This window comes from Somniosus microcephalus, chromosome 7 (assembly GCF_052327205.1).
Source record: "Somniosus microcephalus isolate GS21.2 chromosome 7, FLI_Smic_1.0, whole genome shotgun sequence".
Lineage (NCBI taxonomy): Eukaryota > Metazoa > Chordata > Chondrichthyes > Squaliformes > Somniosidae > Somniosus > Somniosus microcephalus.
This window is the reverse complement of record NC_140993.1, coordinates 276,625,855-276,640,970: the sequence shown is the minus strand read 5'-3', so window position 1 is coordinate 276,640,970 and position 15,116 is coordinate 276,625,855. Positions and strand designations below refer to the sequence as shown.

Here is a 15,116-nt window from a genome sequence, read left to right as displayed (position 1 = left end):
TTTCTATACTTTTTTCTTGGTAATTTTGCACTTGTTAATGTGAAGGAATAGGTACAGCAATATCAGATTAAAAACACAAGGGAAAAAAAAGCTAATTTTGCAGGGAAAGCCAGATCAAAATGTACAATGTCAGCATTGGACAACAGGCAGCTCATGTGTCCTCATCAGGAATGTGTGGGACGGAGTGTCAGTTTAATCGCATTTTAGTGTCGTTACACTTTCTTTGTTATCAATCTGGAATTTGCAGCACCAAGTAACAATGCAATGCCAGACAGCTTCCGTAAAATGGCTCAGGTCATAGGTGCTTCCATTTGGGACAGCTGCTGTAAGTGCAGAAATAACAACAGAAAATGCTGGAAAAACTCAGCAAGTCAGGCAACATCCGTGGAGAGAAATTTGAGTTGACGTTTCGGGTCGAACCCTTCTTCAAAACTGGAAAGAAAATAAAATAGATCGAAGGCAGGGCTGCGATCGGACAAAAGAAGTGAAAGAGACAAAAGAAGTAGAAGAGACAATAAAAGATATTCGAAGCCAGACGAGATGGTAATAGGCTGAGATTAGGTGTGAAGTGTACTGGCAGGGCAAGAGATAGCTGCCTGGTGGGAGAGTGAAACAAAAGGAAAGGGGGGGGGGAAGGAGTGGAAAAATTACAGGTAAAAAGTAATAGGGGCCGAGGTTATGATCTGAAATTGTTGAACTCGATATTGAGTCCGGAAGGCTGCAAACTGCCTAATCGGAAGATGAGGTGCTGTTCCTCGAGCTTACGTTGAGCTTCCATGGAACAATACAAGAGGCCAAGGACGGTGAGGTCCGAGTGGGAATGGAGCGGTGAATTAAAATGACAGGCGACCGGAAGCTCGGGGTCACCCTTACTGACTGAATGGAGGTGTTCAGCAAAGTGGTCACCCAATCTGTGTTTGGTCTCCCCAACGTAGAGGAGACCGCATCGTGAACAGCGAATACAGTATACTAGATTGCAAGAAGTACAAGTAAATCGCTGTTTCACCTGGAAGGGGTGTTTGGGGCCCTGGACGGTGGGAAGGGGGGAGGTATAGGGGCAGGTGTTACATCTCCTCCGCTTGCACGGGAAGGTGCCAGGCGAAGGGGAAGGGCTGTTTGGGGTGATAGAGGAGTGGACTAGGGTGTCTCGGAGGGAGCGGTCCCTACGGAATGCTGAAAGGGGAGGGGAGGGGAAGATACGTTTGGTGGTGGGATCACTTTGGAGGTAGCGGAAATGGCGGAGGATGATCCGTTGAATGTGGAGGCTGGTGGGGTGAAAGGTGAGGACAAGGAGAACCCTATTGTGGTTCCGGGAGGGAAGGGCAGGGATGAGGGCAGAAGTGCGGGAGATAGAACTGACACGGTCGAGGGCAGTGTCAGCCACGGTAGAGGGGAATCCTCGGTTGTGGAAAAAGGAAGACATGTCTGAAGCACTGGTGTGGAAGGTGGCATAATGTTCATTTGAAACTCATTCATTCGCAAACATTAGAAAAAGTAAACAGAAAACGGATACCTAATATTTATCAACTAGTGTCATCCCACACTGAATTTTATGCCATCTAATGTACCAGTCAACAGGCAGATACTTATGACCTAAGCAATAAAGAGTGCTGGTATCCTATTTTAAAAAAAATGTGATTTGCAAACCTTTGACCAATTGTGATTCTAGACCTGTTAAATGTTACTGGTTAGCAGTGGAAAGGACTCTTTTGGTTTTAAAACATGACCCTCTTTTAGTTCGTCACTCTCAGAAAAATATATATAGATATATATTGACAAAGGGTCAATGTGAAACTTGGAACTTTTTCTTTGCAAATGTTGACAGACCCTTTGTGAAGTTGAGTTATAGAATGTTCCAGCACAGAAATGGGCCATACAGTCCAAAGGCTGGGACAGGGTAGATAGAAGCAGTAGTCGAGGGGTCAAGAAAGAGGAGCCAAAGGTACAAGATTAAATTTAAGAGATTTAGAACACAGAGCAAGAGAAGTTTCTTCACAGAGTTGTGAAAACTTCCAGGTTTAGTGGTTGTGACAGAAACTATGGCAACGTTCAAGTTTAGTTTGGATAGCTGAATGAATGAAAAGGGGCTGAAGAGATGTGGGTACATGGTAGGTAAATATGATTAAAACTATTTGCTCACGTGGAGAATAAACACCGACATGGACTGGTTGGACCGAATGGCCTGTTTCCGTGTTGTTGTAACTTCGACGTAGATTAAAACATTGCCAGTGGTTTTTCTCCACCTCGTCTAACCACACTCTCCTGCTTACTCAACCACCCTTCAATATTAAATAAAAACAGAAAATGCTGGAAATACTCAGCAGGTCAGGCAGCATCTGTGAAGAGAGAAACAGAGTTCACGTTTCAGGTCGATGACCCATTGTCAGAACTGGAAAAAGTTGGAGATGGAACAGGTTTTTAAGCAAGTGTACTCTTTTTGAATATTGGTTGGCCGGGGTGATGATGCACTCCAGTCCCTGCGATGCCCACCAGTTGCGGAAAACCTCAAGCGTGCCGGTGGACACCACGTGCTCCATCTCCAGGGCCAACTGGGCGTGAACGTGGCCGCGGAAGAGAGGCAGGCAGTCGGGCCGAACAACCCCCTTTTAAGCAAGTGTACTCTTCTGATGGGTACATAAACAAATAGACTGTAACTAAAATAACTTTAAATAAAACTTAACAAATTAAATTAAAATTTCGTTGGCCGGGGTGATGATGCACTCCAGTCCCCACCAGTCGCGAAAGGCCTCAAGCGTGCCGGCGGACACCGCGTGCTCCATCTCCAGGGCTACCCAGGTTCAAGCAAGTGATGGGGCAGGGGCAGGGGGGAGGAGGAGGAAAGAACAACAGGGAAGGTCTGTGATAGGCTGGAAGACAGGAGAGATTAAAAGACAAAAGGGATGCTGGTGCAAGGCAAAAGGAGATGGTAATGGGACAAGTTAAGAAACAAAAGTTGACTCTAGATGAGGTGTTCTTTTTTGTGATTGAACAAATCGACTGTAACTTAAGAAAACATTAAATGAAACTTAACAAATTAAATTATAATGACATTACCCGGGGTGACGATGCACTCCAGTCCCCGCGGCGCCCACCGGTCGCGGAAAGCCTCAAGTATGCCGGCGGACACCGCATGCTCCATCTCCAGGGCCACCCGGGCGCGAACATAGCCGCGGAAGAGAGGCAGGCAATCGGGCCGAACGACCCCCTTCTAGATGAGGTGTAAATGGCAATGGCAGAATTATCAACAGCTGCCATGTGAGAGAGAGAGAAAGAAATGACAATATTAAGTCTCTTTCAAGCGACTGTGTCTTTAAAATATGCGTTGGCTTGTGGCAGAAAGTTTTTTTTGAGTCAAACTTATTTATTTAAATATGGTAGTACTTGTTACAACTCATCAATTACATAGTAAATCCATTATATTCATTGGCCACAATAAAATAAAGCTTTATGGTTAACAGTATAAATGTAGTGGTAAATTTTACAAATAAATCAATAATATTAACAGTACAGGTACCCTTAGATAGTCCCACACAAACTTTGTAGGTTTAAAATAATAAACCTCAAAGTAGATTCCACACGGACACTGTTTAACACCAGTGTACAAAATCCCACAGCACTATCATAATTCAATTAAATGCTACAAATAAACTACTTTCATCCAGAAAAACTAAAGCTACTTCAACAAAACAAGTGAAAAAACAATTTTACGCCAGTCCTATTGGCAATCTAGTGACTCCTCGTTTTTACTTGGTATTATGTGTAACCCCTTCACGGTTCTCTAGATATATGTGAGATGTGGTCTCTGTTGTAGACAGTATTCTATAGTCCAGTAAGGAGATCACTACTACAATGGCTTAATTCTAATTATCTTACTTTATAGTTTTAACGTCAGACAGTATAAGAAGATTACGGGTCAATGACCTAAATTAGACATTTGCATACATTAGAATGAATCTAGACATAATAAACATACATTCTCCATTTATATGGATTCAAAGGAGAATCTGTCCCTGTGTCCAAATTCGAGTGCACTCTTTCGTTGGCGCGCTTAAGTTGGAGCTCATGGTATGTATAATGTCTGCAAGACTTACGACTCCGAACCCCTTCGTTGAATTCTCTTCACGATCACTGAATCCCACTTTGAGTTCTGGATGCAGAGCTACTAATACGAAGGGCGGCGGCGGCCGAGTTTGGAAGCCCGGGACGGGATGCGGCAGCCATTTGCCTCCTGAGCCCTCTTTTCAGAGCTCCTGCCCTCTTTTCTTCCAGTCGCTCCTGTTTCCCGCTCGAAAAACCCAACTCCACCACTTCCTCCTGGGGTTTCTGCCTGGAGACTGCGCAGCCTCACTGTCTGCAACAGTTGATACTGGTGCAGAATTATGGAAAGTCTGCTCTTAGTCACATTGTGTCCTTAAAAGTTCTTGCCGTACCTTCACATGGGCAACTTTAACCCAGGGATTTATAACAATGATAATACAGTGTCTAAGTTAAAGATTGATAACCATACTTAGCGTACATAACATTTCCAGTGGGTATTACATATGTAACCATGTAATATCATAGTCCTTATACACGGTTTTCAGCGTTGCTTTTTTTTGAGTCAAACATATTTATTTAAATATGGTAGTACTTGTTACAACTCATCAATTACATAATAAACCCATTACATTCATTAGCTGCAATAAAACAAAGCCTTAAAAACAGCTTTAGGGTTAACAGTATAAATGCAGTGGTAAATTTTACAGATAAATCAATAATATTAACAGTACAGGTACCCATAGTGAAAAACAATTTTATGCCAGTCCTATTGGCAATCTAGTGACTCCTCGTTTTTGCTTGGCATTATCTAACCATGTAATATCTTAGTCCTTATACATGATCTTCATCAATTCCTGACTGCCTGCCTCCCTTCCGCGGCCACGTTTGCGCCCGGGTGGCCCTGGAGACGGAGCAGGCGATGTCCGCCGGCACGCTCAAGGCTTTCCGCGACCGGTGGGCGTCGCGGGGATTGGAGTGCATCATCAGCCCCGGCCAACCACATTTTAATTTAATTAGTTTTAAGTTTTATTAATTTACAGTCAATTTGTTTAAACACCAAAAAGAGTGCACGGTCTTCAGCTTTTCAGATGTGAGAAGTCACATAACACCAGGTTATAGTCCAACAGCTTTATTTGAAATCACACCTGGTGTGTGACTTCTCACATCTGTCCACCCCAGTCCAACAGCGGCATCTCCACATCATTTCAGCTTTTCAAAGGAGGCAGAAAGTTTTAATATTTGTGCGCAGGGAAATGTTTGAAGTATTTCCTGGTTTTTTTTGGTTTGCGGAAAGGATTAAAACACAAAGAGAAGCCACAGGAGCTCCGTGACTCGCACCTTAACCCAAACCCAGCCCAACCTAGGCTCCACCTGTGGGGCCGCACCGCCCGGCCCGCTGCTGCAGTGTGAGGGAGGGAGGCGCCGCGCTGACATCATCGCGGAACTAGCTGGAGAGCGGGGCCCGGTCTGTGTGTGTCCGGGGCTCGGTGACGCTCTCTCGGTGACTCGGTGTGCGGGGGGCCGAGGCCGGGGACCAGGGCCATGGCCACCACTTTCGTGTCGGTGCCGCTGAAGAAAGCGTCCGAGGTGGACGTGGCGAAGCCGCTTGTCAAGTTCATCCAGACCGCCTACCCGAGCGGGGAGGCGCAGGCCGAGTACGGCCGGGCGGCCGACGAACTCAACAAGTTGCGCAAAAGCGCGGTCGGCCGGCCGCTCGACAAGCACGACAGCTCGCTGGAGATTCTGCTGAGGTGAGGAGGGCCCGGGGGCCCGGGAAAAGGGCCCGGGGGGAAGAGAGGCCTGGGCCTGGGGAGAGGCTCCGCGGAGAAAAGCGGGGGGCCTGGGGAGAGGCTCCGGGGGAGGACGGGGGGCCTGGGGAGAGGCTCCGGGGGAGGCCCGGGGACGCTGGGCCTGGGGAGAGGCTCCAGGGGAGCTGGGCCTGGGGGAAGGGCCCGGGGGAGAGAGGCCTGGGTAAGACTCCGGGGAGCCCGGGGGACGGGGGGCCTGGGCCTCGGGGAAGGGCCCGGGGGAGAGAGGCCTGGGTAAGACTCCGGGGAGCCCGGGGGAGAGAGGCCGAGGATGGGCCCAGTCGCTGACGGGACGCCGACCTGTTGCTGGTTGGGGCCGGCAGTCCCGACACTCGGCCCTCCCTTGGCTTCTGTTAATCCGTCGTTGTTTTTAAAAAATAAATAAATATATATTTAATGAAGAAAACCTTTTGTCTGAATGGACTTGTTTGCCTGTCCAGCCAGCGGGACCGCGCACTCTTTCTACTGGCAGCCACTGGGAAATTGGCGCAGGATTTTATTTTGTGGTAATCAGAGTTTGGTCTGCGCACAACTTTTTGTTATCTCCTCAGTCTGGGCCTTGAAAATGCTTCAAAGCAAACTTCAGAATCACAGAGGAGAAGCCCGCGCTCAGCCTTCCGAGCTGCACACTTATTTCCCTCTTGTTATTGGCCAAATACCACAAAAAGGATAAATACTTCTCAACGGCCAGTGATACACGAAGTAGTCAGGAAATAACTTGCATTTATTTTCCAGCCTGTCATGTAGGCAAACACGACGGACAAAGGTCACTGCTTCTCTTCATTTGGTGCCACGGGATCTTTTACATCCATCCGAATAGGCAGATGCTCCAAAATCTCTTCCAACTGTGGATTGCTCCCTCACTGAACTGCCAGCGTAGATTATGTACTTCAGCCCTAGAATGGGGCTTGAACCCCACATCATCTGATTGTGGCCGCCACTGAGCCAAGCTGACACTTGTAATTCAATCAATGGATCAAACTAGTAGGATATTCGCTGCTCACGATGTGGTCTTCCTCTATATTGGGGAGACCAAATGCAGATTGGGTGACCGCTTTGCGGAACACCTCCGTTCAGTCCGTAAGGGTGACCCCGAGCTTCTGGTCGCCTGTCATTTTAATTCACTGCCCCATTCCCACTCGGACCTCACTGTACTCGGGCTCTTGCATTGTTCCACGGAAGGTCAGCGTAAACTTGAGGAACAGCACCTCATCTTTCGATTAGGCAGTTTACAGCCTTCCGGACTCAATACTGAGTTTAACAATTTCAGATCATAACCTCGGCCCCTATTACATTTTACTTATTTTTTATCCACACCTTTGCTTTGGCCCCCCCCTTTTTTTTTCTCTCCCACATGGCAGCTGTTTCTCATTCTGCCAGCGCATTTCACACCTAATCTAGAGCCGTCTTTTGTCTCCACTAGTCCTATCACCATCTCGTCTGGTTTTGAATACCTCTTAATGTCTCTTCACTTCTCTTTTGTTCTCAATTCAATTCAATTCAAATCGCTTTATTGGTATGACAAGTTACATCTTATGTTGCCAAAGCATCGGAAAACATTCATGTTTGTTCACAAAAATACAGATCTATCCATACAGTGTATAAACAGATATATCCCTGAGTGTATAAATATACTTTCATATAATTTATATATACTCTTATCTTATCTTTAGTGGTTGTCCCTCTGTTTATGGCAAGCTGTAACATAGTGTGCCGCCAGTGTTATGCAACTTCTCTCTTCCCCTAGTAGGTATGGAAGTTTTTGGTCGTCATTCAATTTTCTGAATTCCGGGCATATTTTTGTAAATTTTGGGTAGAAATTCTCCCTTATGCCCTGATATTTTCTACAAGCTGTGAGGAAGTGCATCTCTGTCTCCACCATTCCCTGACTGCAGTGAGAGCATATCCTGTCCTCTCTTGGTAGCCGGGTCTGCCTGTGTCTACCTTTTTCGATCGCCAGGCTATGTTCACTAAGTCTGTACATTGTCAGGATTTTTCTCAGTTTGCTGTCCTTTACCATGGTCAGGTAATCAGCTATGTTGTATTGTCTGTTTAGGGCCAAGTAGCAATTGAGTTTGCTTTGGGTTTTTTGTTGTTTCTGTCCAATATGTCAGATATTTTTCCTTTTGCTTAGCGACGATTGTGTTGGGTCGAATTCTTTGTGTTACCCTGTCACTGTCCTGGGGCTGGTTATTGTTAGTAGTTACTTCACTGAGTCCCAGGACTAGTTGACTGAGGGTATTCTTCTTTATGGTCAGCTCTTGGCATTTCAGGGCGTCGTAGTGATAGCATTGGGGGTTGCTCATTTGTAGGTGATTCCAAAATTTGGTGGCTCTTTTTTGGATAGTGATTATTAATGGATATTGGCCTAGTTCCGCCCTGCATGCATTGTTTACTGTTTTCCTTTGAGTCCGGAGGATACTTTTACAGAATTCTGCATGTAGGATCTCAATTGGGTGTTTGTCCCATTTTGCAAATTCTTGTCGTGTTAGCGGTCCCCATACCTCACTGCCATAGAGTGCAATTGGTTCAATTACTGATTTGAAAATTTTTAGCCAAATGCTAATTGGGATTTCTATTTGGATTGATTTTTTAATGGCATAGAAAGCCCTTCTTGCTTTCTCTTTCAGTTCATTCACAGCCTGCCCCCAAACCGGCCTTTTAATCTGTTTCATTTCCTGTGCTTTTCCAATCTCGACAAAGGGCTTGACCCGAAACTTTGACTCTATTTTCTCTCCACGGATGTTGCCTGGCCTGCTGAGTTTTTCCAGCATTTTCTGTTGGTATTTAGTAGGATAGTTGCCCTTGTTTACAATTACTTCTTGCTGAACCATGCTATTATGTCACCAAGTATACAAAGAGAGTTTTGAAGACATCAAATAACAATTTAAGTTCAGCATATCTTAGCTGTTCTCACCTTTTTTCTTGGGCACCCCTTTGGTCTTAACCTTGACTTCAGTAACTGCTGGCCTTAGTTACACGCTTCATTTTTTGATCAGTGGGTGCTTGCGCTGTGGGAGGCTCTGTGGCCCGGGGGGAGGAGAGGATGCGGGTTGACATTTGGGTTTGGAGACCTGTGGTCAGAGCACAGTGCTGGCGGGGACCTGTGGTCGGAGCACAGTGCTGGCGGGGACCTGTGGTCGGAGCACAGTGCTGGCGGGGACCTGTGGTCGGAGCACAGTGCTGGCGGGGACCTGTGGTCGGAGCACAGTGCTGGCGGGGACCTGTGGTCGGAGCACAGTGCTGGCGGGGACCTGTGGTCGGAGCACAGTGCTGGCGGGGACCTGTGGTCGGAGCACAGTGCTGGCGGGGACCTGTGGTCGGAGCACAGTGCTGGCGGGGACCTGTGGTCGGAGCACAGTGCTGGCGGGGACCTGTGGTCGGAGCACAGTGCTGGCGGGGACCTGTGGTCGGAGCACAGTGCTGGCGGGGACCTGTGGTCCGAGCACAGTGCTGGCGGGGACCTGTGGTCCGAGCACAGTGCTGGCGGGGACCTGTGGTCCGAGCACAGTGCTGGCGGGGACCTGTGGTCCGAGCACAGTGCTGGCGGGGACCTGTGGTCGGAGCACAGTGCTGGCGGGGACCTGTGGTCCGAGCACAGTGCTGGCGGGGACCTGTGGTCCGAGCACAGTGCTGGCGGGGACCTGTGGTCCGAGCACAGTGCTGGCGGGGACCTGTGGTCCGAGCACAGTGCTGGCGGGGACCTGTGGTCCGAGCACAGTGCTGGCGGGGACCTGTGGTCCGAGCACAGTGCTGGCGGGGACCTGTGGTCCGAGCACAGTGCTGGCGGGGACCTGTGGTCCGAGCACAGTGCTGGCGGGGACCTGTGGTCCGAGCACAGTGCTGGCGGGGACCTGTGGTCCGAGCACAGTGCTGGCGGGGACCTGTGGTCCGAGCACAGTGCTGGCGGGGACCTGTGGTCCGAGCACAGTGCTGGCGGGGACCTGTGGTCCGAGCACAGTGCTGGCGGGGACCTGTGGTCCGAGCACAGTGCTGGCGGGGACCTGTGGTCCGAGCACAGTGCTGGCGGGGACCTGTGGTCCGAGCACAGTGCTGGCGGGGACCTGTGGTCCGAGCACAGTGCTGGCGGGGACCTGTGGTCCGAGCACAGTGCTGGCGGGGACCTGTGGTCCGAGCACAGTGCTGGCGGGGACCTGTGGTCCGAGCACAGTGCTGGCGGGGACCTGTGGTCCGAGCACAGTGCTGGCGGGGACCTGTGGTCCGAGCACAGTGCTGGCGGGGACCTGTGGTCCGAGCACAGTGCTGGCGGGGACCTGTGGTCCGAGCACAGTGCTGGCGGGGACCTGTGGTCCGAGCACAGTGCTGGCGGGGACCTGTGGTCCGAGCACAGTGCTGGCGGGGACCTGTGGTCCGAGCACAGTGCTGGCGGGGACCTGTGGTCCGAGCACAGTGCTGGCGGGGACCTGTGGTCCGAGCACAGTGCTGGCGGGGACCTGTGGTCCGAGCACAGTGCTGGCGGGGACCTGTGGTCCGAGCACAGTGCTGGCGGGGACCTGTGGTCCGAGCACAGTGCTGGCGGGGACCTGTGGTCCGAGCACAGTGCTGGCGGGGACCTGTGGTCCGAGCACAGTGCTGGCGGGGACCTGTGGTCCGAGCACAGTGCTGGCGGGGACCTGTGGTCCGAGCACAGTGCTGGCGGGGACCTGTGGTCCGAGCACAGTGCTGGCGGGGACCTGTGGTCCGAGCACAGTGCTGGCGGGGACCTGTGGTCCGAGCACAGTGCTGGCGGGGACCTGTGGTCCGAGCACAGTGCTGGCGGGGACCTGTGGTCCGAGCACAGTGCTGGCGGGGACCTGTGGTCCGAGCACAGTGCTGGCGGGGACCTGTGGTCCGAGCACAGTGCTGGCGGGGACCTGTGGTCCGAGCACAGTGCTGGCGGGGACCTGTGGTCCGAGCACAGTGCTGGCGGGGACCTGTGGTCCGAGCACAGTGCTGGCGGGGACCTGTGGTCCGAGCACAGTGCTGGCGGGGACCTGTGGTCCGAGCACAGTGCTGGCGGGGACCTGTGGTCCGAGCACAGTGCTGGCGGGGACCTGTGGTCCGAGCACAGTGCTGGCGGGGACCTGTGGTCCGAGCACAGTGCTGGCGGGGACCTGTGGTCGGAGCACAGTGCTGGCGGGGACCTGTGGTCGGAGCACAGTGCTGGCGGGGACCTGTGGTCGGAGCACAGTGCTGGCGGGGACCTGTGGTCGGAGCACAGTGCTGGCGGGGACCTGTGGTCGGAGCACAGTGCTGGCGGGGACCTGTGGTCGGAGCACAGTGCTGGCGGGGACCTGTGGTCGGAGCACAGTGCTGGCGGGGACCTGTGGTCGGAGCACAGTGCTGGCGGGGACCTGTGGTCGGAGCACAGTGCTGGCGGGGACCTGTGGTCGGAGCACAGTGCTGGCGGGGACCTGTGGTCGGAGCACAGTGCTGGCGGGGACCTGTGGTCCGAGCACAGTGCTGGCGGGGACCTGTGGTCGGAGCACAGTGCTGGCGGGGACCTGTGGTCCGAGCACAGTGCTGGCGGGGACCTGTGGTCCGAGCACAGTGCTGGCGGGGACCTGTGGTCCGAGCACAGTGCTGGCGGGGACCTGTGGTCCGAGCACAGTGCTGGCGGGGACCTGTGGTCCGAGCACAGTGCTGGCGGGGACCTGTGGTCCGAGCACAGTGCTGGCGGGGACCTGTGGTCCGAGCACAGTGCTGGCGGGGACCTGTGGTCCGAGCACAGTGCTGGCGGGGACCTGTGGTCCGAGCACAGTGCTGGCGGGGACCTGTGGTCCGAGCACAGTGCTGGCGGGGACCTGTGGTCCGAGCACAGTGCTGGCGGGGACCTGTGGTCCGAGCACAGTGCTGGCGGGGACCTGTGGTCCGAGCACAGTGCTGGCGGGGACCTGTGGTCCGAGCACAGTGCTGGCGGGGACCTGTGGTCCGAGCACAGTGCTGGCGGGGACCTGTGGTCCGAGCACAGTGCTGGCGGGGACCTGTGGTCCGAGCACAGTGCTGGCGGGGACCTGTGGTCCGAGCACAGTGCTGGCGGGGACCTGTGGTCCGAGCACAGTGCTGGCGGGGACCTGTGGTCCGAGCACAGTGCTGGCGGGGACCTGTGGTCCGAGCACAGTGCTGGCGGGGACCTGTGGTCCGAGCACAGTGCTGGCGGGGACCTGTGGTCCGAGCACAGTGCTGGCGGGGACCTGTGGTCCGAGCACAGTGCTGGCGGGGACCTGTGGTCCGAGCACAGTGCTGGCGGGGACCTGTGGTCCGAGCACAGTGCTGGCGGGGACCTGTGGTCCGAGCACAGTGCTGGCGGGGACCTGTGGTCCGAGCACAGTGCTGGCGGGGACCTGTGGTCCGAGCACAGTGCTGGCGGGGACCTGTGGTCCGAGCACAGTGCTGGCGGGGACCTGTGGTCCGAGCACAGTGCTGGCGGGGACCTGTGGTCCGAGCACAGTGCTGGCGGGGACCTGTGGTCCGAGCACAGTGCTGGCGGGGACCTGTGGTCCGAGCACAGTGCTGGCGGGGACCTGTGGTCCGAGCACAGTGCTGGCGGGGACCTGTGGTCCGAGCACAGTGCTGGCGGGGACCTGTGGTCCGAGCACAGTGCTGGCGGGGACCTGTGGTCCGAGCACAGTGCTGGCGGGGACCTGTGGTCCGAGCACAGTGCTGGCGGGGACCTGTGGTCCGAGCACAGTGCTGGCGGGGACCTGTGGTCCGAGCACAGTGCTGGCGGGGACCTGTGGTCCGAGCACAGTGCTGGCGGGGACCTGTGGTCCGAGCACAGTGCTGGCGGGGACCTGTGGTCCGAGCACAGTGCTGGCGGGGACCTGTGGTCCGAGCACAGTGCTGGCGGGGACCTGTGGTCCGAGCACAGTGCTGGCGGGGACCTGTGGTCCGAGCACAGTGCTGGCGGGGACCTGTGGTCCGAGCACAGTGCTGGCGGGGACCTGTGGTCCGAGCACAGTGCTGGCGGGGACCTGTGGTCCGAGCACAGTGCTGGCGGGGACCTGTGGTCCGAGCACAGTGCTGGCGGGGACCTGTGGTCCGAGCACAGTGCTGGCGGGGACCTGTGGTCAGAGCACAGTGCTGGCGGGTGTCTGAGCCCATGATGCAGACCCATTCTTTTTCTCTTCTGATTGGTACATCCACTGTGTTTTGTTTGTATTTCCTGTTTTCATTTCATATTTGCATCTTTAGCCGTTCCTCTACTTATTTCTCATGCTTTTACATACATTATTTCTCCTGTCTTTTCAAATCCCCAGTTACTTGCAACAATTTTTTTGTACTTTCTATGCATTATATCTTTTATATCACATGTTTTCTATTACAGTAGTAGCTCATTTATTACACTAATTCTCTTGCTGTGATTAGTGTAACTGTTGATTTGTCACCCTCTACTTTTCTCTTTTTTTTTTTACCCCAACTTTGCCAAAATGCCTTTTTACCATGGCCTTCAGTTTGGTCAGTCTGAAAAAGGGCAAATTGTTTATGTTCCAGCTTGATAATGCAATGTTAGGATTGGAAGCTTGTGTTAGCTGGTGTAGGATACCTTGGTCCATAGCTCGTCCCAGAACTCCCGATGCACCATTTTGCTGCTTTCATTGATTGGGACAGTTGCTTTCTGTTAAATGTTATTAATTGTAACATACCAATTCAAAAAAAAAAAAAAAAAATTTTTTTTTCAAATGGGTGGAAGGAGGGGAAATGTTTTTAATTGTAGCATATTGGTGGACATGTAGTCCTGTAGTTAATAACACGAGGTGATTTCAGTGATCATTTCTCCCCTGGTGTGTCGAAGTCTCGACTCCGAGTAAGACTCTGAAACAAACTGTACCGTCAGATAAGCAAAGCTTTATTTTACTTGTATACAAGGAGAGAGCTGCCTGGACAAAGGCTAGGCCAACAACTCCACCGAACATCAGTGAATGCAGCATATTTATACACTCAAACAAGCAAGCGTTCCATAGATCACGTGTAATGGTATTGTATCATCTTAAACCGATTAAACAAGGACAATCAAAAGGTCAGCAGGACAGAAATGTCTTCAGACAAAGTTAGTTAATTATATTCTGTCAGGAGGTTTTGTTTGAATCTTGTTACCAAAAAATGATTTGCTCCCTCATGTCTGTATCATATTTATACAGTGAAGAACACAAGTTCAATCTGATCATGTAGTATTCATGCAGATAAAGAGAAACGCGATTGACCTTTAACAGAATTGTTTTCATTCTTTGGCCAGATGTCATTAGCAGTGCGGTTACCCAATAGTTCTGCAATGTATTGTTCTGGCAGGTTGTGATTAACTTAATTGCAATAGGTCAGAAGATTACGTTTAGTTGCTGCTGACTCGGTTTTAGTCCACAGGCAATGGTACAAAAATACATTAGATGTCAAGTATCCCATCATGCACTAGTAAGGGCAGAATCCTATTTCCCCTGGTGTCACATGATCGCAGAGGAGGAGTATTGTCAGCATGTCTTGGTTCAGAAATTTCCCACCAACTCTGGCATCAATTGTCAAATTGCAGGTATTCTGTATTTCAAAAGGTACAACTTCTGTTTTATGGTTTATTGCAGTGTTTGAAATGGTATTTTATTATTGAATAGAAGCTAACTCTCGAGTGAAGTCGTTATTTGCTCATTACATCCTTTTTTTAATGCTTGAATATTTTTGCTGCAATAAAATCAGCAGAAATCTCGTGCTTTGATGCCCCGACCCTGCCTGAACAATTGTGGTTTTTAAACTAACTTTTACTTATTGTATTACTTTCAGATAACTTGACTTAATCGTTCCCCAAATATTGCAAGCATTACTATTTTGAAAGCACAAATCCAAGCACCTAATTATCCCATCCCTCATATATATTTTAGTACTCCTGATATTAGTATGAAATGCTGCACTTCAGGCTTTCAGTGATTTCCCTCAGTTTAGAAGACCGTTGGCCACATTTATTTATAGTGTATATAGTTAGTTAATGTTTTATTTCTCAGATGAAAGCACACTCTGCTGGCTTATTTTATGCTATCGTGGTTTTCACTCCCACCCCACCCCCAGCTGCAATGAAGAACTTTGGTTTATTGGGCCTCCTCTTCCCCAACCTAGCTGAGAATGATTTCCCGTTGCACTGCATCTTTTCTAGTCAGTGTGGTGTCTCTTCCTGTAACTTTATACTTTTGGTGCCAGATGCTGATTGTGCTGTTGATGCCATTATGTTGCACATCTCTTCTCTACGAGTGACTGATACCTGATCTGTGCAGTCACCTTGGTCTTATG

General features: G+C 51.2%; 1 protein-coding gene across 3 annotated transcripts in view; it reads left to right on the top strand.

The window, feature by feature from the left end:
• Positions 1-5,264: 5,264 nt before the first annotated feature.
• The window catches only part of pdcd6ip (programmed cell death 6 interacting protein), a 96,347-nt gene continuing 86,495 nt past the window's right edge, over positions 5,265-15,116 (top strand). The window contains exon 1 of one of the 3 annotated variants that reach the window (XM_085993846.1): positions 5,265-5,789. In XM_085993846.1, coding sequence (XP_085849972.1) covers positions 5,581-5,789 — 209 coding nt within the window. In that variant the 5' untranslated portion in view covers positions 5,265-5,580. The remainder of the gene's footprint in view (positions 5,790-15,116) is intronic. The other 2 variants (XM_085993845.1, XM_085993844.1) reach the window with 2 other exon arrangements.